Consider the following 26712-nt stretch of genomic DNA (forward strand, 5'->3'; position numbering starts at 1 on the left):
AGATTATTTTGCTTGTTTTATGCACAAAATCACTTAAATTTGATATTTTTAGTCTAAAAACTAGACTTATTTTCTTGGGTCGTTTTGCTCATCAAGAAAAAGCATCTTAATTTAAGATTTTTTGATATTTTTACTGAAAACAAGACAAAAATACTAAGAATTTTTTTCTTGAAAATCATTTTTTGTAGTGCAGGACAAGGAAATGTATACAGGTTTGTAAAAAAAGGCTGAATAAATGCTGACATATTTTTTCATTTTTGGGTGAACTATCCCTTTAAAGGGTAGCTTTTGTACAGTGCCTTTATTTCTGACAGTGCATTATAGGTCACATTGCTGTAATAAGTTGCATTTCTGTGGAAAATTATTATAGATGTTACTTAAACAAGATAAAAATGGTATAACAAATACTACATGTAAATAATTTACAGTGCTTAAAGGCGGGGTGCATGATCTCTGAAAGCCAATGTTGAAATTTGAAATCACCTAAACAAACACGCCCCTACCCCAATAGAATCTGGAACCTCTTTTGATAGAACCGCCCCACACATGCGCAACTCAGGCACAACGATGTCGGTTAGTAGACACGCCCCTTACTGCTGATTTTCAGAAGTCACGCACCCCTCCTTTAATTTAAAAAAATTGCAAAGCGGAAGTTAAAAAGGTCCTAAAAATAGGTTTCTTCTTATGCATAATTAAAAATACTCATCTGATTTTTACATTAAGTATGGTCAGGAAAGCCTTTGTTTTTGTGAGATTCATCCAGACTGGAATTCAAATTTTTTTTTACATGCAAATTTCATTTGACATGTATAACATCATTAATCCAGCAACTTCATGTCTACATTTATTTAATCACAGGATCTATAAATGAGTCATTGGATTGAGCTCTTAAAGTGTTTTCTATCTCACTTAAATTGTTTTTATCCAGCGAGTATGTGTTTTTGGACATCAGAGAGGCAGGTACAGCCTCCTGGTAAGTTAAGGAGAGGAGTGGAGTGTAATATTTTCTTCAGTTTGACTGGTACGCAGCCTCCTGCCTAACCTTTCTTAAACCAACCCCCACCCTTTGTTTTATTGTAAATACTGTAAAATGCATTTTGATATCATTGACATGTTTTGATATGTCAGTCACAACCAATGAGTAGCTGAAAATAAGTTATAAAGATTCTGTTTGTGTTTTTGTATTTTAAGAGATGCTTTTGCTGTAAAAAGAAAATGTAGATCGATGGTCATTCTTTATTGTAAATCCTTTTTTTTCAAAATGTTTTGCATTATTTCTTCAGAAATAAGCAATTTCACTTTAATCAAACCCTGAATTGCTCAAAGATTAAGTTGGTGTGAAAAAATGGTTTGTGTTGTGTGTTTAAAAACACACACCAGCATATTTGATAGTTCACAAATACCACCAATTAATGAAATAAACCAATATGCTCATTTCTATATTGAGAAATTTTAGCTATTTATATCAAATCAGTTGATCTTAAGAAATTATTTTCGACAAGAAAATTTGATTATTAATAACAACAACAACTTTAAATGAAAGAGAATGTGTTCAAATATAATTTCTTGGTTACTTACTGATCCTCTTTTGGTTTTCAAATGTACAATTGTCGGCCATCTCTGCTCTTCTGTTGTGATGTATTATATTGTAACATTAGGAAGATGTTTTGAAAAGGAAATGTGTATTATGGAGCAGGAAGGGAATGAGAGAAAATCTGTAATTTTCGTTGTCCTTTCTTGCGACATGACAGTATTCAATATGAAGCAGTCTGTCACATTGGGTTTGCTTTGTATTTCATAGTAGGTTAGCTCAGATCATTGTCTCTAGGGCCTTAGGTGTCTTGTGTAGGTAAATATGTCCTTTGTATGTTTCTTTATATTGTAAAGTTTCTTTAGACTGAAAGAGAAAAAAAACAAAATTTGCTTATTAAAAAGAAATGATTGCATCAATAATAAATGTAATTTGATATTTTATGTGTTTTAGTTTTGTTTTTTAAGGGAACTAGATTCTTGTCCCGTATGAAACATTTAAACGTGTTCGAGCTGATGTCCTTTATAATTGTTAAAATACATGCGTACGTGCATTTAAAAATGTCATTACAAATTACACATCCCTGCAGTCATTGGAGCGACCTTGACGGCGTGACTTTTATTTTGAATTTTGTCGACTTGACCTTTAGCTCTACCCGGAAGTTGCACCGATTGATTCTTGTTTTGATGTCAAAGTTGTCGCTGCACGTCTCTGAGAAGGTATTCCCACACATTGATGTGAGTATTTCTACATATTTTCATGTTTCGCAACACTTTCAATACAATTAAAGCATATAAACAAGCACGAAAGAGTTATGTCGACACGCTGTTAGTAACGTTAGTCAGAAAGTTTTAGCGCGTGAAGAGCCTTTGCACGCGAGCAAAGTTGCTGGAACGTTCTGGAAATACTTCTGTTTCTAGAAATGCACACACAGTTGGTTTAATTGATTTATAAATGTAATCGCTTAATCTGCTTATGTGAGACGACAGTCTTTGAAAATCTTATTATACAGCGCAGTATGATGAGGTTGTTAACGTTGGTATGTTACGACATGATATTAGCATTTAGATGTTACGTTATTAACAATAATGTCACTTTTAAAGAAGATTTATTTCTGTACTGGTGTAATATTAAATAATAGACTAGCGTTTAGCAAATTAGCAAGTTTTATATGTAAAAGGAATGTTTTTTTCAGATATAAACCATGTTCTTGAGTGCCATTTAAACGCATGGCATGAGTATTTTTTTACTGTACGTACGGTATTATTTTTAAATGCATAAAATTATGCATGCAATTTATGATCATTCTCATTCATAGACTAGATGATGAATACCTTTTAAATATAATTTGTCATACTTGAGGACTTTTTTAAAATAAACTAATGCGAGCAAATGTGTTCCTTTAACTCAACTGGTATGGCATTGAGTTTGCAACGCAAAGGTCAAGGGTTTGTTTATTGGGAAAACATAATTCACTTTGGATAAAAGCGCCTGTCAAATGTTTAAATGATTAAAGTTATTATTCCTTTGTAGAAATACTGGTTACAATATCACTTATATCATTCTGCAGATCTGCTAACTTTTTATATAATGGTTTAACTGGATTTAGTCAATAATTTACAGAAATGGTCAAGTTTAAAAATAAGAACTGCTTTGTGCCATCAGCAAAGAATGTGGGCTGTTTTTTGTTTTCCATGTTAAGTTTAACCCATCGAAGGTTACAGGTTGACCTTCTCATTGACAGACTTTGCAAAACTTTAATTTTAGTATAGAAGCTTCTGACAACTTGTATATACATAAAACAAAAGGTGGGAGGGGACCAGTACTTTTGCACTGGTTTTAGCAATTTTGCACCAGTTCTTTTTCCCTTTGTGTAAGACTTCCGGTGATGACCACGACAGCTAAAAGTATAAAAGTATATACATCCATCCAATAAAACATTTCATAGAAAGTGCCAGTAAAAAATAAATACAATAATTGTTTAAATGACAAGTTCGGTATTTTACACTTAAAGCCCTGTTTTCAGATTGTTTATGATGAAATAGAACAGTTTTGACTGAAATTTGGACGTGTGGTGCTGGCCTGAGAGTTTTCGGGTGTTTGTTGTGTCGCCCCTACCTCTACAATGGCTGCATAGGTGCACTGGAATAATCCTTTCTAAAATGCATTAAACTTTCGTTTACAAAGACGTGAAACTCAGCGAGTGGTCAGGGGTGTTCACTGATATGCTCACATACAAATCGCTGCAAAAGATGCTTTCTAACAGGTTTTATCGTAGTTTTTGTCCAACTCCATTGACTTGTATTAGATGTGCTGTGAGGTATGGTATTACTCCACGCCGGGAATGGAAATGGAGTTGTTTGTATTCTTGCAATTGTCAAAGGCGGATTATAGCCACCAACTGGGCTGGAGTGTCTATTATTCAAGCTCTCAACGGAAGAATGTACGGGTGTGAGGCGTTTGGAAAAATAGGTCCACAAGTTTACAACAAATGCTAAAACACCGGTTGGAAAGTATCCTTTGCAGCGATTTTTGTGTGAGCATATCAGTGAACACCCCTGACCACTCGAATAAGTAACATGTATAAGTCATCTGCAGTCTATAGTTATTCAGATTCCTTCTGTTGTATATTGTTACAATCAGGATTAGTCTGTTTTATGAGTGTTTCGTCAATCTAAACCTGTAACTTCTCTTTGTTTTCATAGAGTTTGAGACCAGATGGCCGACAGCAAGGATGTGAACGACTCTGCCGGTGATAACAGGGAGGCAACGGTGTCGGGTAAAAAATCCGGACATGCATCTCTGTTGGACAGCGGGGAAGACTTTGAGATGCTAGAAAACATGGACGATAATGTGGATGAAGACCTCCCACCTTTAGAGGATGCAGGTGGGGGGAAGAAAGCCACAAAACCAGATGCAAATGCAGACCAAGCGCCTTCAACAGAACCAGAGTGGCTGGATGTTTTAGGTACTGAGGATTCATTAACCTGTATGCTATTGTTTTCAGTAGCTTAGGGCTGAATTCAATGCATCGAAATGAAAATTCTTGGCTGAAACCAAAAAAGAGGAAACCAAGGCCGAAAACCGAAACAGAAAAAGAAATTATTATGCCAGTTATTAGTACCATTGCATTTATGGCTATCACTGTGTACTAACTTTAGTAGGGGTGTGACAGATCACAAAACTCACGGTTCGAATCACATTACAGTTTTTGAGGCACGGATAATATTATTTTTCAGATCAGCAAAAAAGGGGTGGGAAAAATCTAATAACAAATAAAAAAATTTGCAAACATTAATAAAAAAGAACAAAGTTGCACATTAAAGCAACACCAAAGAGTTTTTTTTACCTTAAAATAACGTTTCCAAAAAAGTTTCAGTGGTTCATCCACTCAAAACAGGGTGAATGCCACTTTCACATTCGCTTTGCAGCCCTCTATCGGCCAAAACCGCACTAAAGAGTGGTCCTGTAGTTCAAGTGAAAACTACAAAAACTTGCTTTAAGGCACACCTACAATCCAATCAGAGCCAGCTATGCTGCAGTATTTACGACAGTGGTAATGAACATTTACGCTTCTAACCTGTAGGGGGAGCAAAGAGCAATAAGTCTTTAGTGTTGCTTAAAGTAAGGTCTGAAATGAGCATTAGGTACAGAAATCAAATTAAATGAATCATAACACTGTCTTTATTGTTTAAATTAAATTTAATTATTATTTTTAGAGCTACAGAAGTCATTTTTACTTTGTCTTGGTTTGTTTGATTAACATTAATGACACAGACTTAATTAGGTTAATTAAGGTTACTGTCTCTTTAAGAACAAATAAGCAGAGACTGGTTTCTGACTGTAATCTATACATACATTTAAGACATAAACAAATGTTTTTGTTTAGAAAAAGAATACTGTGGAGATCATTTTGTTTGTATGTGCCATGTCAATAACAGAAAGATTTTATGTTCGCTTGTTTTTTAAAACGCGTCTCTCCATAACGCGCGCGCACACTCAAACGGAGGGTGAATTCCAAATGGTGCAGCATATAAAGAGTCGCTCCACATAAAAATGTTACATTGTTTTTCATTGCTTTATATGCCAAATGTATGTTAATGGACTACAGTTTGAGTCACAGGTGCGCAACTCCTTTTAAAAGTTTACACATCAAGAGTTCTGATCTTTGAAGGGCATAGTGATGATCACGTCTGACTGGAGCTGGACTGGACACATTCAACCGCATGTGCGTCTGTGCGTACAGAAAGCTGCTCAATTTAAACTAATTAATTTAAATTAATTAATTTAAACTTGTAAACAAAAATCAGTTGTTGAGTAAATACCCAAAGAACACTGTCTGCTTAGCTTACCCAGATTCGCAACTGTAAGATAATAGGAATGATTTATAATTTGCGTGGTCAGGGTGGATTTCAGGGGAAATACATTTTGGCATTTTTGAACACATTGTGTGATTACATCACGTCCGTAAACAGAAAGAAGAGGACCGGGCCAAACATATTGAATATAACAAGATTAAGGACTCCTGGTACTATAAATAGGAGACAATGTAACCCTCAATATGGACGTTCTGGTGACTGAAGTCCCGCCTACCAGTTAAAAGAACCAATTATCAATCAATAAAGACTGAAGATTCTCTGGGGGAGGACTCAGTACAGAGTCGTGTGAGGTGCTTGCCAATTAGACATCAGATTTATTCAGGCAAAGAAGCAGGAAGAAGCACCCACGCATGTAAAGGAACTTAAGCCAGATTTATAGTCGTGCATAGCCTGACGTGCACCTCCCAAAAATTTTAACAGTGCGTCAGTTCTACGCGGACCGCAAGCGCTGTGATTGGTCCACCAGAACTGCGTCATAGGTATTTCCGTTTGCGACGGTGAAAACAAAGATGAGCCAAGTTGAGGAGTGATTTAACCCAAACTGCAACAAAAGTCGCTGTTTATTTACATCCATCATTGCTGGTCTTCTCAAATCATACACAACAAGTTGCTGTTTCTTCTTCGTTTGTGGGTTAACTTGCCAAGCTGCTTCTTCTCTGACGGCCGCGCTGCTACTGTGGTTACGCGCGTGGATACTGCCTACCAGCAGTTTGCGCGTGTATTTGCACGTCGACTTGGTGGACGACGCAAAAGTATAAATGAAAATCGATGCGGAACCTACGCCGTAGGACCTACGCACGACTATAACAAGCCCTTTACTCCGCAAATAACTACAATTGTATGTTTCAGACAGGGATGGCGATAGAGAGGCAAAAGTTACGGATTGCAGCTTTAAATCGATACATCAAAATAAACATATTCTCATGTTTTGATAAACCCGTAACCGTAAGAAATTTTTAAGAATGTTGACATTGCACTTTTGTCCGTACATTAGAAGTGAATGGAAAATTAAAGGTATAGTTCAACCAAAAATTATCATAAGAGGCTCCATTGACTTCCATAGTAGGAAAAAAGAATACTATGGAAGTCAATCGGTTTGGTTACAAACATTCCTCAAAGTATCTTCCTTTGTGTTCATCAGAACAAAGAAATACATACAGGTTTGTAACAACATGAGAGTGAGTAAATAAATACAGAATTTTCATTTTTGGGTGAACTATCCCTTTAAGTCATGTTTTTTGTTCAACAATACAAAGTCATATAGATGAAATAGTTTTCATTCTTAGATATTTAAGACTTTATCTGTGTGACTGTATAGGAAATGGACAGCTCAGAAAGAAGGTTCTGGAACCGGGTACAGGTCCAGACACCAGACCTCAGAGAGGCCAAAACGTCACTATTCATCTTAAAACCACTCTCACAGATGGAACCGTGGTAGAAGAGCAGCCAAACTTATCTTTCACTCTTGGTGATGGGGATGTCATCCAGGTACATTTTATTTTTTGATCCCATCTTCTGTGTCGTGTGACCACACGGGCCTTCAGATATCTGAAATTACAATATTAATTTATTAAACATGCCTGTTGTTGCCATCATTTGTAGGCTCTGGATCTCACTGTGCAGTTGATGGAAACCAGTGAAAAGGCTCTGGTTGAAGCTGGTGCTAAATATGCATATGGTGCTCTTGGAAGGTTAGTTTACGATGCAACTCTGACACAATCCCAAAAGTACATTTGGATAATTTTTTGTAATCGTTAATGATTTAGTAGTATATATTATAATAGATTCTGTACCTCCATAAAGCACAGATTATTTCCCCCTTCTGGTAAACATGTATTCAAACAGCATGAAATAAAATGTGTCTTTTTTACTTGTCTTTATAATTGATTGCTTGATTATAGTTTCGCCCGATAGCTAATTTTATACCTAATAGTAATGTTAAACAAAACGATGCTGGAAATTGGATTATTGTGGTAGGACGTTTTGAGTAGATAAATATCAAAAAGTAGCTCTCCAGATTGTTTTATCCATTGTGGTAGCCAGTGGCTGCTGGTGCTAAAAAAAATTTTGGGGAGGGCGCATACAAACTTGAAATTGAACTTTTACTATAGTAAAGCAGTTTATCGGGTGATAAATATCATTACTGCTTAGCTAAAATGCTGAAAATGTTATTGTTGAAGTCAACTAAAGCATGAAATAAATTTACTATGAATGTGTAAAACTGAATATAATGTGGGTTTATTATTAGTAATGAACTAATCATGGTATTCATTCTCTCACACACACACGCACACACACACGTACACATGCGCGCACACACATTAACACACAAACAAACCAGAGTTTGCGTTAGACACTTTCATTTGAAAATTCCAACATAGTCAATTAACCGTCATTTCATGTTTTAATGATAATGATTGTTTTCGTTTACCTGTTCGTTTCTAATCATGAACTTACAAGACGAGCATTTGCAATATATTTAAAATAGCAACAGACGTGTAAAAATCTGAATTAAATTATACACTTTGTATTTGAAACCATATTCTGTAATAAACGCATCAAGGCAGATAAATGCAGACTCTGTCATTAGATTTTGTGTTTTTACCTCAGATAGATGACGCTGTGTTACTTTTGTTCTGGAGATTGATTGCATGCTCTTACATTACGCTTCGGTTAACGCAATCTGACACAAACACATGCACGCAAACACACATGCACAGACACAAACACAGTAAAGTTGCAACAAAGTCAACCAAGCCACGGAAAATACCGGATTATCTGAGCATCATGTCCACGCAAAGGCAGCTCAAATGCGGCATAAAATTTCGCCCAGTATATCACGCAGACTTTTAAACCGCAAACAGGGAAATAATAAAAGCCATTTGACTTACCCAGCTTATCCAGCTAACGTTAGCCAACTCCGTTTGCCATAAGTTCTGGAAAAGCATGTAAACTCCACCATGATAATTTCCTGCTGCTCAATCTGGTCCAACTTCCTCAATCCTTTATTTATTCTTCAACTAAACGTCTTGTAAAGGGTGACTTTGGTTGTAAGAATAAAATCACATTTTCTTTCATCTCAAGGTATTTCATTTGCTTTCACCGATCAGTACTGTATCCAGCATTTACATGGCAATCTGCAACGCGGTTATGAGACTCTGAAAACGATCCAATCACATGAGGTCAAAGGCATAAAAAAATTGATTCCTTACAACATAAGTGGGAGGGTTTGCGGTGCACAGTCCTGCGCCCCAGGGCGGATCTGACCAGGGCTCAGCCTCAGGTCACATGTTTTTACCTTTTTTACTGACCTACATAGACACTCATTAGGGGTGCGCCCCAGGCACACAAACGTGGCACACACACAACGAATGCAGTTTAGATTTTTTGAAATAAATGATAACATGACTAAAAGTGAAATCGTATAATTAAAGATTTTATTTTGTATTAATTTGCTTTATATATTTAACTTTTTTGTAACATGTTAAAGTAGCTTTCTTCTCTGGCCAACTTTGGGGGTGGTGCCCCCTAGTGACCAGCCGCCACTGGTGGTAGCCCTTGTTCACAAAAAGGTTGGAGACCCTGGTCTAGATTTTATGATGTCATCCTTTATTTCAGCTTCCTCCACTTTCTTAAAAAATCCAGATAATTTACTCGATTGTCATATTTGGCAAGAAAAATACAAAATATGCACTTTTTAACTTCTCGTTGTGCACCAGCCGTGTGACACACCAGCGCAACCTCACGTAATGCATAATGGCGTCGAAAGGTCACATATATGAAACGCACATTTGTGGACCATTTTAAACAATAAACTGACACAAAGACATTTGTTATTGTCATTCCACATACAACAACGTTGGAACGGTCCTCTTTCTCCACACTTGTAAACACTGGGGCAGTAGTTTCGCATACGTCATGCGTACATATTTCTTTGTTTCTTGACAATCATTTCGCTAGATAAGACCCTTATGCCTCGTTTGGAATCGTTTAGACACATTTGAAGCTGCGTTGAAACTGCATTTCTAAACTGCATTTAAACTGTAAACTGTTGGGGTCCATTAAAGTCTATTAAATTGAGAAAAATCCTGGAATGTTTTTCTTACAAAAATTTCTTCTCAACTAAACAAAGAAAGACAAGCTTTTGAATGACATGGGGGTGAGTACATTTTCAGGATTTTTTTTAAGAAAGTGGAGTATTCCTTTAAATATCCTGTCCAATCAAATGCTGTTTACAACCTGAATTGTCCCGCACTATACGCTCCTAAAATAATACATTTACTAGTTCTTACTTTGACAGTGTGCACTATGTAGGGAAATAGGAACAATTCAGACAGTGTAAATATTCTTTCCATTAATGTGAAAAAATTATATTTGCTACAGCGCACACATATACAGTGCGTTCAGTTTCAGGTAGTTTTTACCAGATGATGTTATTTTTCCTGTCACGTATCTCATAACCTGGTTTGTACATCTCCTCTATCAGCTCTTCACCAGCTGTTCCCCCTGATGCTGATCTCACGCTGGAGGTCCAGCTGTTGTCGACAGCTGATGCTCCGGACCTGGAGCTCATGTCGCCCTCTGAGAAAATTAACTTGGCCAATAGAAAGAGAGAGAGGGGAAACGTCCACTATCAGCGTGGCGACTATGCCTTTGCTGTTAACTCGTACGGAATTGCACTACAGATAACCGAAGCAAGCTCCAGAGGTGAGGGGTTATGTATACTAAAATTTTACATGCTAATAAATTAATAATGATATAAATGTGTTTTCCTGATGCTCATTTTGTAGAGCATACATTTCAGTAAGCTATGCTTTATTTTGACAAAATGTTTAATGTAAGGGGTATTTAGTCATCGCAGTGACGCAGCGCAAGTTCCCTCGAAAGGGAACTGTAACACTGTATCTTAAACCGTAACACGATGTAACCTTGCTCTCACTTGAAATGTGTCCCCACATTTAGTCCTTGAATTTGAAGATAACTAAGGTGTGGGAACCCTGACTTATAACCCATCTTTTATCTCAGTGGACATCAGTCAACAAGAAGAAGACGAGCTTTTGGATATGAAGGTGAAATGTCTCAACAACATGGCCGCCGCTCAACTCAAGCTAGACCACTACGATGCCGCGTTACGATCTTGCGTCTCCGTCCTGGCACACCAGCCAGACAATGTCAAAGCCCTGTTTCGCAAAGGCAAGGTTGGTTTCCGGGTTCTGAACATATCATTTTCACTCACTCTCATTAAATAGTCATGACTTTTGTCTGTTTGGTTCCATTTAGATTGGCGGTCGGGGAAACATAAGCCTTGATGGGGAAAACAGGAAGAGATTTAGGTGTGCTGAGATTAGAAATCGCTGACATATGATGTGTGTATTGTCCGCAGGTACTTGCTCTGCAAGGCGAGGTTGCCGAAGCCATCAGAACGCTGAAGATGGCCTTGAAGTTAGAGCCTAGTAACAAGGTAATGCTAAGATTTAAAAATTAAATATGATATTATCACAGATGGGAAAGATATAACCAAAGTCCCTTTAGTCAAGTTGCGCCACTAGGCGGCCATGTTTGCAATGGGGTTTAAGTAGTCCTATCTACTTGAATGTCAATGGGGAAAGAGTGATATCTGTAAAATCGCAATTAAACAACATATTTCTGACCAACACTTCCAACTTTATCATAAATTTTGCTTATTAAGCACAAATTGCGCTAATAAAAACGTTTTCGGGGTCGTTTCATATACTGTGCATGCGCACAGGTTGGCAAGCGTCTTTATCGATTAATGATTGTTTTTTTAAACTGGAAGGTGGCACTTGGAAAAAAGTTGCATTGTCTCTTATTCGTAGTATAGGAACGCTTAAACTTGTTCCAGTATCTTTGATATAAGCTTATGAATGGATGTTTTAGCTCTAAAATTTTTGTAGTTATTTATCTGGAAGAACAAAACACATAATCTATATAAAAAAATCTAGTTTAAACCACACTTGCATTCCCCTCGATAATCAACAGATGGCACTGCAGACTCCCAAATGCACACTGTACAAGGCAGACAGAACATAGTGTTCGCAAAGTCCCAGGATCTTATTTCTGTCCATGTCTAAAAATAGCCGGGTCCCACAGTACACTTGCCATATTTAAAGCAGCGTTCCCCTGCTTTGCTTACACAGGCGGACGGATGAGATTCCCTGTGTCCTACCATCTGACTGCTCTATGAGCGTCCTATCACTGCCAACCCACCTACGTCTGCACGTATACACCCCCTTGTTCTCATGTGTCTGGCCTTGACAGAGTCTCCAGTATAGCATTCCTTAATTCAATCTAGTAGTCTTTGATTTTGTTTGCTGCTATTAGTGTTAGTCATTGAGTAATTACATTTTTACCAGTAATTAAAGACTCAAGACACTTGAAAGTACACATTCCACAAATCATTGGAAAGATCAATGAAAATGTTGATCAAAAAGTGTGAACCGCTGATTCAATATATTTGTAAATTGGTGATTCTGTATTTTAACATGTTTATCACTAAAATGAATTAGACTTTTCAAACTATATGAACCCGAAATAGGGTAGAGACTGGAAATTACAGCAGGAAAGTATGTTTTCACAAAAAATTATCATTTTAAAGCCCCGTTCAGACTGTCGGTGACTAGCAGTGGCAGATTAGCAGAAGCTTGGCAACTTATGGTGAAACGAGTTACGGTGACCCTGCGTCCGAAATCGCATATTGTGAGACTACGTACCTACCCATCGATCGTTAAAACCGTACGTTTTATATAGCAGTGGTTCCCAAACTTTTCATTTTGCCGCCCACTCAAATAGGTATAAACTATCCCAGGACCCACCAACATATTTTTTAAATAGAAATATGAGAAATATACACATTTGACCTCTTTTGTAATTGAGTATTTTTTATTTTCCTTATCATTTTTTTATAAAATTTTAATTGAAATATCAAAATAATTTATGCTGTATCATATAAAAATCATGGTCTTTGTTAGTTAACAAGTTAATTAAACAAACCCTTAAGTGGGTCCCGCCCACCAGGGCCTGAAGTTAACTTTTTGACCACCTGCCACAGTGACTTTTTACCAGCCAGGTTTTTTTTGCATGAATTAAATATAATTTTTTTAGAGCTACAAAAGTGATTTTCTCTTTGTCTTGGGTTGTTTGATTAACATTAATGACACAGACTTAAAGGAATAGTCTCCTCATTTTCAATATTAAAATATGTTATTACCTTAACTAAGAATTGTTGATACATCCCTCTATTATCTGTGTGCGTGCACGTAAGCGCTGGAGCGCGCTGCGACGCTTCGATAGCATTTAGCTTAGCCCCATTCATTCAATGGTACCATTTAGAGATAAAGTTAGATAAAGTCGACTCGCCTGAAATGTCCGCTCCCCTTCTCACTTTCATAATGGGAGAGGGAGGGTGTTACTGCGCCGAGTCGAAGTACTCCCAAAAGTGCTATTACGCCATAAAATATAGTTCCTCTTTTAAATCGCTTAGAAAAGCGCTACGTTTTATTTTGTACCACCAAACTTGCTCGTATAACTACTCGTCTTAAATAGGAAAAACGTTGATGTGTTTGGTCACTTCTAATTTTATCTCTAAATGGTACAATTGAATGAATGGGGCTAAGCTAAATGCTATCGAAGCGTCGCAGCGCGCTCCAGCGCTTACGTGCACACACACAGATGATAGAGGGATGTATCAACAATTCTTAGTTAAGGTAATAACATATTTTAATATTGAAAATGAGTAGACTATTCCTTTAAGTATGTTAATTGAGGTTACTGTCTCTTTAAGACCAAACAAGCACAGACTGGTTTTTGACTCTAATCTATACATACCATAAACAAATGTTCTTATTAGAAAATGAATACTGTGAAGATCATTTTGTTTATATGTGTCCTGTCAAGAACAGAAAGATTTTATGTATGCTTGCTTTTTGAAATGCGTCTCTCTGTATGTGCACTATTGAGTGCCCTTAAACCCGCGCGCGCACACAGACGGAGGGCGATTTGCAAACTGCGCACATAAACAGTCGCCCCACATACGTTGTATTTCATTACTCTATTCGCAAAATGTATATTAATGTACTACAGTATAAGACGGTAGCGCAACTCTCTCTTAAGTTTACACATCAAGAGTTCTGATCCGTCACAGCACAACAAGTGCAACTGTGATTGTAGACTATGTCAGCATTGCATTCTCATACCATCTCACCAACAGTTTACTCACACATCCAAACGTAGTCAGAGAAGTGCCTCATCTTCTTTCCAATTGCATGAACGTTGTGAAACAGCAGTCGCATCCTGTCAATGAATCACTCAATTTGCATCATTTGATCCGAAATGAGCGGGTGCCTGCGGTCACCCGCGGTTACGAGTCATCCAAAAATAGTTTTAATGATATTCGTGTTTGGGTACATTATTTATTTTTAATTTTTTTGCGGCCAGAGTTGCGGGCGGGTTAGTTGAAAACGTCGGTCGGGTGCGGGTTGTTTATTCACATTGGCTACCCGCCAATGTGGCCGGTAGATTGACAGTGTTAGCCACCAATTGCAAAATTCACCCGCATTTGGCGTGTGGTGGGTGTTAATTTCAGGCCCTGATAACGTGACATATATTGTCATCACAAGAACTGAGTCGTAAACTTGGATTATATTAAACAAGCGTAATTTAACCACATGGAATCACTGTTTTTTATGTTTAACACTTAAATAAAGTCTTGTTGCCGCTTTTTGACAGTTTTGAATATGACGACGTCTCTTCTTTTTTCTTTTTCTCATTTGGGTGACTCCTCGGCTCTCCCAGGGGCTCACAGGATAGTAAAGTGTCCATCAAATGCGCACTTCATTTTGTCTGTAGTAGTAGGTCATTCGGGTACTTTTCACCTATACACTGTAAAAAAAACTATATGTCATATATTTTTGTTACTTTAACTTATAAAAACAAGTTATAATTGTATAACTTAATTTTCTAAGTTATGCCAACTTATCACAGGTTAAAACAATAGGTTACATTTAATTGCAAAACCAAGTTGTTTTAACATAGCTTTAGCATAGTTTACTGCTGCATTTTTTTTTACAGTGTACTGTTTTTTGAATACTATGAATTTGGATATACTACTCTCCTCGCATACTGAATTTCGCCCACTGCAAGGACATGGGATATTTTTGATGCAGTGTGAGCATGTCCAGCAATGCAACAGAGTTGAGAATAGTTCAAATGTATGCAAATCATGAGTGACTTTCTGGAGCGACTACCAATGAGCTCCCTTCATCCATCTTTCATCATTAACTGCAGTACTAGACAGTACTTGTTTGTTTATAACTGGACAACCAGATTTAAGTACGTCGCCTCCATTTAAAGAGACGAGAGATGCCGAGTGAGAAAAAGTTGCTGGTGGTGTGAACAGAGCTTTATTCCTGTATCTCTTCTGTGTGCTGACTATAAGGAAATGTGACTTCTGTTTTTTTTTTATAACATTATAATATATTGTCTATAATGTAAATACGAGTAACCGCACTGTCACTGGCTGAGAACAGAGTCGATTTAAGCTTCCTAGGAATGCAAAGAATGAAGCTCAAGTTTCTTGTTTGGAGGTCATATAAGGGTAAAAAACAAGCATTTAATAGTAAGCCATACATGCATGACCCACATTTCTTTAGTGCAAGCCACATTTTTCACTTCTGCTTTTAACTTCTAGGTAATATTGAGAAACTTCAAATGTCTAGAAGCTGTTTACATCTCGAACTGTGTTCAGTTTCTGGCAACAAATTCACATTAAAGCATGTTTGTGCGGCCCAAATGTGTCTCTGTGCTATAGTGTGCTTGCTTTTCTTCATCACCACAAACAAATTTCACTTTTGCCCTCTTCTCGGCAGACCATCCACGCTGAGCTGTCGAAGCTGGTGAAGAAGCACTCGGAGCAGAAAGGTGCCGAACAAGCCATGTATAAAAAGATGCTGGGCAACCCGACGAACGCCAGTGTGCAGAAACACCGTGCCAAGTCCTCATGGGTGAGAGAATAAACTGTCCCTATTAAACTATTTGAGACACTTCACAGTAAGCTGTTTGTTTATGTGGTTTCATATCTGCAACAGGAAGTGGGTTTAGTTATTTACAAAAACGAAACACCACTCCAGTATGCGCTTACCCATTTATTAAGTCACGTTAATTTACATGTTTGTCTTTTTTAGGGTCTCAGTTGGAAGTGGCTCTTCGGTGCCACGGCTGTCGCAATCGGAGGCGTAGCTTTGTCAGTCGTCATCGCAGCTAGAAATTAACAGAAGTCACTGTGACAAGATGGTCGACGCTGCGCTGCAGAAGACTAAATCCCTGAGACACCTTACAGACCCGTGAAACAAATAGTTCATTGTAATTTTAAAAGGTGTTAATCTCTTTCAACGCATGAAAGATCAGAGAAATAGATATAATTATAAAATTCATATTTATGTACAGAAACGTTCCTAGTGAAAATGAAGAATTTATCTATGTACAGTAGGATGTCAGGTCGCTGGATAGAGTTTATGTTTTGTTGCAAATTGTCCAGCATTTCACTCAGAAAGAAAACGACAGACCTCGCTATTCGTAAAGTTCAGTATCGTCTTTTAAGGTACTGAAACTTGCTTGTGAAAAGTCTTCAAATGTTGAAGAATATGATTGTATTTTTCTTTTGCAGTATCTAAAGGCATCTACTTTTATTAGTTTCTAACACTAAAGAAATCAAGCAGTTCATACAATGTGGTACGTTGATGTGCTGACGAATATCATGCAGTCGCAAAAGATCTATCACTTCCCATCATCAATACTTTGGAAAACCTCTAAGATATTCCTGAAAGGCCATATTGTTATTTTGGCTATGTGTTTTGCAGCTCGTACACGATAATAAGCATTTAGTGTACAATTTATTTATTTAGGATAAAACACTGTGCATTTTAAAAAATGTATCCTTAATGTTGATTTCCCATTCCGGTTTTGTAGACTTGGAAGCTTCCAACATTCCCTGTTGTATTCCATCCTAAAATAAATTTTGCACTTTGAGTTGATTTTTTCCCCTTGCATTTCCTAATTAAACTTTTGATGGAAACTAAATTTGCATTTCTTGGAAAAAAATAGGTTTGCTTTGCTTTGTTTACTGTACGGTATAAATGATTAATGCATGCAAAGAAGACAGGACCAATCACAATTCACTATATAAATAGATGTAAAAAGGGAGGCCAATTGCAATTCAGTATGCAAATGTTAAATTACGTCACTACTGTCGGTAACACGTTGAATGCTGAACATTTTTTCAATGTCAGGAGATTCTCGTCAGACTTACGTTTGTTTTGAAGCACAAAGTTTACCATAAATAACATGCCACACCCAAAACGATATATTTGTACATTAAAAGTTTAAGCTGCTTTTCCTATTTAGAGTCAGCAGTGCTGTTAAAGTTGTGCGTAATAATGAAACGTATTTGAGTGATGTAACCATCCCTTTCCCTTCCCTGGGCATTCCCTATTCATGGGGTATTTTCACACATTGACGTTATTCTGACGCAGCTCTGAGTGAGTAACTAGCGTCCGATCCAAAAGCTTCCCCCACCCCTAACCTTGAGTTTCCCGGTGTGCGAAAAATACAACTTATATTTTTTAAATTATACAATATGTTTTTGCTCTATGTCTTCTAAGATATACTAACAGTTATCTGAAAAATCAATATCGCGTCTATAATCTCTTTATAATGACACCTCATCTGGTCTGTTCGACTTCAAACAGCGCTGCGCAGAGCATTCGTTGTATGACATCACAAGTATCGCGAGAGCGATTCGCCAGCCGTGCTTTCCACGCACTCTCACGGTAACGTTTTGTTGAACGGTCCATGCAGAGCCGCATGAAATCGAACACACCCCTAATCACCGGGAAACCACGCCCCATCCTGCCTGTACGTAATTCACGCCTCATGAATAATCATAGCCGTTCACTCGCTCGAGCTGCTTGTTGCGTTTACGGCAGAGGCGCGTGAGCGTGGTGGGAAATGCGAGCAAGATGGCGGCGTTGAAGGAGGAGCAGTGCTACGGACTGTCCTGTGGAAGAGTGAGCAATGGCAGCAATATATCCGTCTTTCATGTCAAACTGACTGACAGCGCGCTGCGAGCCTTCGAGGACTACCAGGGCACCAAGGTAAGGCGCGCGTCGAGCACAACGCGAGATCCTATCAATAGTGCTAACAGGCTAACCGTGCGCGTTCACGGCGAGTAAGCAGCAGGCGACAGTTATTTCCCTGCCTGACAGCAAATCACCCACTCAGCTAAACAAATTCCCCTCAAAGCGAGAACGAACTTGTGTACTGTCTTAGATCACATGTACACCGGCTCTTCACTGTCGTTGTCTTGTTTGTTAAATAGTCCAAACAGGGACGGGATCATCAATTAAGCACCAGTTAATAAACCTAAATAAGTTGTGTATGCTGGCTTGGTTATGGTCTGGTGGCAGTTTGTTTAAAGAAACACGATTCCCACTGTAATAGTTATTATTACGTATATTTATGTATATATATACACACAATTTTTGTACCTTATGTTTAAATAACTGCGCATGTGTGAAAGCCATAGAAATGTATTGTTCACAAAGCTTTGTGGTCTGAGCTAAATAACCTTATTTGTTAATCCATGTTATATTTAATATATCTGTTAGACTAGTTTTTACAAAGCCACGAGCTTATCTACTTTATAAACAGATGAAGTTATGTGAGGTACGAGTCAGGATTTCACCAAGCCCGTGTCATTGATGAGATAACACTGTTTGCTAAATGTATTAGTTCAGTTTGAAACAGACCTTAGTAGTTAATGTTAACCGAAGTGGGATTGATTTGATGTTAAAACCAATTGATTTGCGACTTCAAACCAATTGTTCTTATTTAGTCTCGAATCTGAAGTAGCGAATGTGCGTCTTTGAGGTTTTGTGTTATTGGAATCTATCTGAAAACATGCTTGTCATCTTTAAATAGTCCAATTTGTGTATGCCATTTACATTAAAGGACCAGACACAACAGGTTTGTCAGGTAGATGATATCTGATAACCTGCAGTGATAGGACTCTGGTGTTTCAGACCAAAGGAAGGCCGTAGCGGTGAATGGTTAATGTCAGGTATAATAAGGCAAATGCAATGCGATACAAAGACACAACAAGGGCCAAGACACTTAGCATTCATCAAAAGCTGAAGTTGACTCACACTTATGATGATGATTTCAGTAAATTGGATGATAGGGACAAAAACTCAAGATTTCACTCTTCACCCAAGCAGCTAAAATAAATTTTTAATGCGATCTGATTTGAATCTGGTTCAAGCATTGCACTCCTATGGGCCGATTGATGTGGACTATTCCTTGGATGTGATATGTGAAATTGAAGTCGACTGGTTACATGTGACACTCCAAAGCTGAAGCTTTGCTTGCGAGTATTTTTAGCTTTCAAGCAGAGTGCACAAATGGTGTACCAGAAAGTTTAAAGCGAGCCTTAGTTTAGTATGTTTGCATATTTGAATTTGCTTTTATTGCTAAGGGCATATTAGCAGCTTTGGTGAAATTTGACTAGGTCGATGATTTAACTATTTGAGCTTTCTAATTAACATGATGTCTATTTCAACAATTAGGAAAGTGGCTTTTGAAGGAGGTTTCGTGTCTCTCTATTTTTTGTCTCGGCTCATGTTTTAAGTAATGTTAGCTACTTGACTGTCGGCTATCACGTAACGCAAACATGCGTTGATGTGGTGCCTATGATACGCAGGACAGGGTTCCCATGGGTCCTTGAAATCCTTGAAAGTTTGTGAATCTGGCGAAAACAATTCAAGGCCCTGGGAAGTTTTTGAAAATGTATATACATACAGCTCATTGAAAGTGCTTGAATCTATTTTATGCAAGAAGTTTTCTGGGAAAAATCCATATAATTACCTGTGTGGTGTAGGATAATATCATAAAAATTCTTGACTTTTTAAGCACACGTGCTAAACTGTTCACTTTAAATGCTTATATCTTCTGTATGCGAATGTTGATTCATACCAAAATGCTTTTTTGCATAGTTGTGTTTGACACGTTACGTATGTAACTGTTGTTCCCTGAGAAGGGAACCAGACGCTGCGTCTCCTTGCCATACTTCCTGCATTCCTGTAACGCCGTCTTTGGCAATATTTCAGATAGCGATATACTTCCTAGCTCCCACGTCACCCTGTCTTTGTCGTTAAGCCTCACCATTGGTTGAATTTGATATACACATTCAGACACACTTATCCCTGGAGGCGCGTCCCCATAGTGTCACCGCGGTGACGCAGCACGTGTTCCCTCGAAAGGGAACTGTAACAATGTATCTTAAAAGATAACACAATGTAACCTTGCTCTCACTTGAAATGTGTCCCCTAATTTAGTCCTTGAATTTGTGGGTATTGGACCTGGAAAGTCCTTGAAAGGTCCTTGAATTTGAAGTTAACTAAGGTGCGGGAACCCTGCAGGACCCATTTGCTCAATTGTTCGTAATAAATTAAAAATAATATGTGAGTCTCTAATGTACTGAGTAGTTGGATTCGGTATTATGTCATATCCAGACTTGATTTTTTTTTTATTGGTTGTTGCCTTCGCAAAACTTCCCGGCACAATGCTAGTAAGTTCAGGTGGTTGCTTACCGACTTAAGTCAAAAGATCCCAACCCCGAATCTCTGATATTCAAGTTTTTTAGATTTGATTTGGGCCTCACCATCCATTTTTTGCTTTTTTATGGTGGAAATTGGTAGTCGCTTAAAGTAATAGCGTGAATAAATCGTACGTGTGGCTCCAATTCGTTATTTAAGTTTATTGCTTTCGTTTCACTTTTTAAACATCTCTAGATGTGAGTATTGGTAAATATTGTTCCTGGATTATACACAACACATGGTGTTATAAATCAGTTGTGGCTCCTCTTTGTTGATTTTTAACCAAACAAAGTATGGATCTGAATTTGACAGGAACAGTGCTGTGCATCATCTTGTGGCAGCCAGATTGCATCACTTTTACACCTAAGATTCCTGGAAGAAAAAGTAGACCGTGTCTGTTGCCGAGTCATCTGTTGATTGCTGTATCAGGGCAGGAGCTGGGCTTTACATCTGCACTACACTTGACACTCGATGGAGAAAGAAAATTATACTCACAATGACAATGCACTGCAAATAAATGGGTCAGCCATTTTACCGGGCAGCCCTGCTGTTTGCACATCAATAGGCAAACGTTTTGTGGCACCTTTATTATATCAAGTTATTCTTTTCTGTGGTTGTCATAACTCCAAGTCCAAAGGTTTCGTGTTATCCAGCTGTTGGTTGTAACATTGTACGTCAAATTTACAAGCCAAAATCGTTTTGTTTACGATTAGCATACTCTTAAATTCCCATGAAGGCAAAAGTGGACTTTAGTTACTACTAATGTATATTTAATAGAAGTCATTTATGTCCTAGTCAGTCAGTTTTATTGGGTCATAAATCATTAGGTTGTTCTAAAGATACATTAATTCCAGTGGAATATTGGGGACTTTCGGCAACACAAGCATTTGAATGTGAAGTGGGCGTGTCCTATGACTCACAATTTATGCAAAATAGGGAGCGACTACCAATGAGAATGAAGCAATGGATATCATATCCTTCATTTCTCGTCAACCATACTGCGACCGTACTGGGGTGCTTTCCCAAAAGTTCTGCCGTTATCAATAGAGTTCAATAGAATTTACGACTATAGTCGGCTAGCGGTGCTTTGTGGAAACGCACCCCCTGACTCGTCTGTTTATAAATGTTACTATCGTACTTTCCAGAGTATAAGCCGCTTCATTCAAAAATGTGTCATTAAGACGAAATAACATATATAAGTCATGGTAGACTATACGTCGCGTTTATTTAGAAAATTATTTCACAAAGTCCAAGCCGAAGAACAGACATTTAATCTGGAAAGGCAAGTTATTCAACTAAACAATCGCAAACAGAACAGTAGGCTGAATAGTTGTCTGTACGTTAAAGTAATATTATCAGTTATTTAAACGATAAACCATAGCATACAGAACTTACCTGGAAGGTTAAATATGCTAAATTAACCGAACAAGCCAACTAGCGTGAAGTTCGCATACTTGTCATTCCACATTACTGAATCTATTGGATTACATAAATACAGAAGCAGCATATGGTGGACTCTCGCGGTTGTAGACGGTAATGTTGTCTCTTGCCTCATAATTGTCAAAATTAATTCATACTTGACTATAAAGTCGAAAGTATACCAGGGACGTCCGCATATGCGCGCCGTCCGCATGACGTCGTTTTCGTCCTGACGGCCTGTTAGACTAATTATTTGAATAAGAAATCATTTGTATTGCGTATAGTGTCGAACGCGGCCATCCGCGTGTAGCCGCGGGGGGAGTATACTTGAAAAGTTGAGTGGACGTGTGCGCGCGCAAGCCGGACGCGGACTTCAAAAAAAGGTATACCCCGGCCTTCAGACGCAGCACCAGCCGAGTTATAAAAATAAAATGCGGCCTATAGACCGAAAAATACGGTAGAACAACCAGAATTCAGGTTAACCTATTTGTTGTAAAGTTTACAACATTTCAAAGAGCACCTATGGTCTGATTCACGTATTTGCATTTCCTTCATATCCTTTAATATGCAAAAGGTCCCAAAGTAAACAATGACGCGAGTTTTCGTCTCCAACGTAAATCTCTTTTCTTGGACTACAACAAACAAACGGATTGTAGGCAACAGTTTACTTCCTGGGATTGGTGACGTAGACAAGACCGTCATTATTATAATTCCTCCCGCTTTAGACTCAGCCTGTAAGTTAACTTCTGTTAGCATTGCATTGTGTCCGAATCTTTCAAACATGGTAAGGAGCGTCACATTTCCTGCTGACATCAGAGGTATTCAGGCCAATCACAACGTACAGATTAGCTGGTCAAGCATGGACACAAGCTTTTTAAATAAATGAGTTTTGTACAAAATCCATGAGTTTCAGAAAGAGAGTGAAATCAGGAGCTACAAAAATGTACAGTATGTGGAAAATAATGTGTTTTTTGAACAATAAACCTCGCGAACACATTGTATTATACAAAATACACAAAATAATGTTGTTTTACCAATGAAATAGGTGCACTTTAAGGGACATGAAAGAATCAAATTGGACCCTATTTGCTCTTAAAAACAAAGCCTTAGCAAAGAGTTTTAAGGTGCTAAGAAGAAATGAATTGGATATTCTTGGATCATGGTTTGGCTGTGTAAATTTCTTCATTACATTCTGTTAAGTCTATGCCAGTCCTCTTGAGAATAGCATGTACTGATCGCTTTGGTCAGCAGTCTGCTGAAAGAGTCATCAGGAGGACCTAATGATTTTCTGAGAGACAGAACTACATTACATGTGTGAGTGTCTGGTTTTGATCAAACCAGCAGCATCTTCAACCTCCATTTAGTTTGTTTTTGCTCTTCCACAGATGACTGCCATTGATTTCGTTGTTGCTTAAGTGATAGCTTTATAGGGTAGTTCCAGGCCAGGTTATAAACAAGTGTGCAAATAGTTTTAATATTTTGAAAGTTGTAACCAGCTTAACAGCATTTTTCTGTGGTGTCTGTCACTGTTTTAATAACGCAGCTTTCCGGGTAATAAGATAATTTCCCCAACAAGTAGCGTTGTCAGGAGTACTAAATCTATCAAGACCAGTTTCACCAGAGTTTTAGTCAGATGAAACTGTTGGTCAGAATGCTCATCTTGGAAAATCTTGGAAAAGTGAATGTAAACAGACCAGACAAAAACTTTGTGTCAGTAGGTCGATTCTTTCAGTTGTTGATCATAGGGCTGTCACAATTATGAAATTTGGCTGATGGTAAATTGTCTAATAAATTTTGACGATTATGCCGATTAATTGCCTGTTTTAGGGCTTTGCAGGTTATGACGATTAATTGTCTGTTTTATTGCTTTGACATTCTCATACGTTTTGTTTGTTCATGAAATAATTTTTACACATTGTTGTGATTATTAAATAAAAATTTTGCAAGGTTTACCTAGCAGTGAACATTAATACACATAACACATATTTAAAAGTTATTATTAAATAATAATAGTTCATACTGCTTATCAAAGATTCGCAGCATTTCTTTAAATGCTGTTTTTCCCACTGTATTGAATCACCAAAGAGGCTTTTTTTACCTTAAAATAACGTTTCCAAAAAAGTTTCAGTCGTTCATCCACTCGAAACGGGGTGAACGGCACTTTCACATTCACTTTGCAGCCCTCTATCGGCCAAAACCGCACTAAAGAAGCTTACAACCGTCGTGTAGCGGTCCTGTAGTTCGAGTGAGAACTACAAAAACTTGCTTTAGGGCAGACCTACAATCCAGTCAGAGCCTGCTATGCTGCAGTATTTACGACAGTGGTAATGGACAATTACGCTTCTAACCTGTAGGGGGAACAAAGAGCAAAAACTCTCTTTGTTGCTTTAAGGAACGCCATCTAATACCATCTCGTTTATACAGGCGCTACAGCTCCCCCTTGTGTTTTTTAGAGAGATGTGCAATCATTGCGGTGATTTGAAATCACGCGATGAGGTCAAACAATCGCGATGAGGCGATTATTTAATCATCGTGACAGCCCTAGTTGATCATTTAAATCTAACAGCAATTATCTTAAGAAAAAGAGAAAACCACTTAGTATTTTTTGTAATTACAAACTTTTGATTAGAGATATGTATATAAAGTAATTACTAGAAACTTGAATGATTACTTGAATAACATCTTCTAATATAACTATTTAATTATGAATTTTGTGTTCAGTAGCTTTTTTAATTACTATGGAATTGAAATTCATATAGAGAAATGTGACATTTGGTTGTTATTGTATAAGTTTTGCTTTTGTGACAAGTGTAATGTTGGGTTGCCTGATTCCTTTCAGCGATTTTTCATGCTTATTGTTTTATGCGTTTAAGTTTGATTTTCTTATCCTAAGTAAGCACCTCATTGTGTTTTCCCCAAAAATATATTTTTTAAAAAGTTGCTTTAAGCAATAAGTCTTGCGTATCTGAACGTTATTGACTTCCTAAGTGACTTCAATGTAGTTACTGTAAGTACTTTCTGTTATCTAACCACTTTTTCACTTCAGGGTAATCTAACTACTTTGAAACTGTATTTTGCCAAGCTACAGGCTACTCATAAAATCACTTCCCCAACGCTGTTTTTTATGGCATTAAGTGGCAAGAGTTTGTGTATCCAGATTTAAAGGTCTTCACAAGTGCATTTACATTACATGCATTACAGCATACAGCATACCATAACACTGCTTGAATTCAGATGGGATTGAAGCCAATCTCACTATTTGTTAAGGCTTGTGTTTATGTCATTCTTCATGGCATCTTCTGCTTGTGTTGAGACTGCTGTAGTTTTTGTAGATTGTGAATGTATTCACATGGAGGTCAGTCACTGTGTCATGGATATTTAGGGAATGCTGAGTCTACATTTTTCAGTTGTGGGACTAGGTCCTGGTGGACCAAATATGACTCTGAAATGTCACGCTGTCATGAGACTGTTGGCTTGAGGTTCATTTTGACCTTTTTGACCAGTTTTGCCCTGTTGATGCCAAGCTTAATGTGGTATTTTTATGTGGTAAAAACTATTGTGTAATGTGTCATATGTCAGTGACATCAGTGATGGCCGTGTTTATTTTTTGTATGCTAGATTACATATCGTCACTGCCCGATGAAACTCACGTATGTCCAAAACTGTTACTTTTCAGGAATTGAAAAAAAAACGCACTGTATTTCAAAAGCAGTTGAATGTAGCGTTATCATATTTGGTACGGCATCTTTACATGTAACCATATTCTTGCCAGTGTAATGATATAATCCACATTTGACCAAAATTTAGTTTAAATGGACATAGATGCATATTTTACAGTAATGGTGGTCGATAGGCGCTCTTACAATCATTATTTAGAATGGCCAAGTCGCGTTTCATATTGACAGATGAATACGCTTAGTTTATTTAATATTAATTATAAATGTATTAAATGTCTCTTGCAAACTATGACGGGACAATGAATCAATACACTGACATGGTAATGTTAGACAGCAGGGGCGTCAGTTTGTCTTGAAAAGTGGTGGGGTCAAAAGATCAGATAAAAAAACATAACTGCAGGACAGGAAAAATATTGAATAACGGCGCATCAAAAATGGGCATAGCGTAGGCCAGTCAACAACAAAAAAATACTCCGCATAAAACCTTCAACATTGACGACTGCACACATGTAACAGTCCCTGCAACACCAGCTCAACCGAACCGTGCCAAAGCACCATACCATAGAAAACAGCAGCGCGTTTAGTCAATGATTACAATGAATTTCATTACATATTTAAAAGAAAACGCAACAGTAACCCTGGACCACAAAACCAGTCAAGCATCGCTTGATTTTTCAGAACATTTTAACCAAATGCTTTCAAAAGGTGGTGGGGACATCCCCAGCATCCCCAGTGTAAATAACACCTATGCTAGACAGATACTTTGTTTGGACAGTCCTACCGTAATTTTGTCACTCCTAGGCGTACGTCTGGCATCAGGGGGAAACGTTTACCTCGATGAAGGAAAGTCATTGTCTCACCAGGCTATGTTTATTTGGCTATCCAGTTCTGAGCTTCGATGAAACTTCACGAGACCGACGAGATGCTTTCACCGGGCGGGAGATACGCGGCGTGATTGACAGCTTTGACACGAAATGGATATACGTGAAAATCAGATGACATGATTTCACAACTTTTCGTTGGCCATTTAGATATATGAA

The 26712-nt window shown here is 37.8% G+C and overlaps 2 protein-coding genes across 2 annotated transcripts in view; both read left to right on the top strand.

Annotated features, from left to right (window-relative positions):
• The first annotated feature begins 2115 nt into the window (after positions 1 to 2115).
• fkbp8 (FKBP prolyl isomerase 8) lies at positions 2116 to 16958 on the top strand. Its single transcript, XM_055216802.2, has 9 exons — positions 2116 to 2268; positions 4237 to 4499; positions 7229 to 7398; positions 7513 to 7601; positions 10397 to 10617; positions 10936 to 11108; positions 11294 to 11371; positions 15795 to 15929; positions 16110 to 16958. The coding sequence occupies exons 2-9, from the start codon at positions 4250 to 4252 to the stop codon at positions 16194 to 16196; spliced, it is 1203 nt and encodes a 400-aa protein (XP_055072777.2). The 5' UTR covers positions 2116 to 2268; positions 4237 to 4249; the 3' UTR covers positions 16197 to 16958.
• Positions 16959 to 17783: 825 nt separating this feature from the next.
• Positions 17784 to 26712, top strand: part of ell (elongation factor RNA polymerase II) — a 51607-nt gene continuing 42678 nt past the window's right edge. The window contains exon 1 of the mRNA XM_055216801.2: positions 17784 to 18077. Within this exon, the coding sequence (XP_055072776.2) occupies positions 17943 to 18077 (135 nt within the window). The 5' untranslated portion in view covers positions 17784 to 17942. The remainder of the gene's footprint in view (positions 18078 to 26712) is intronic.

The sequence above is a fragment of the Misgurnus anguillicaudatus genome, chromosome 23 (assembly GCF_027580225.2).
Source record: "Misgurnus anguillicaudatus chromosome 23, ASM2758022v2, whole genome shotgun sequence".
Classification (NCBI taxonomy): domain Eukaryota; kingdom Metazoa; phylum Chordata; class Actinopteri; order Cypriniformes; family Cobitidae; genus Misgurnus; species Misgurnus anguillicaudatus.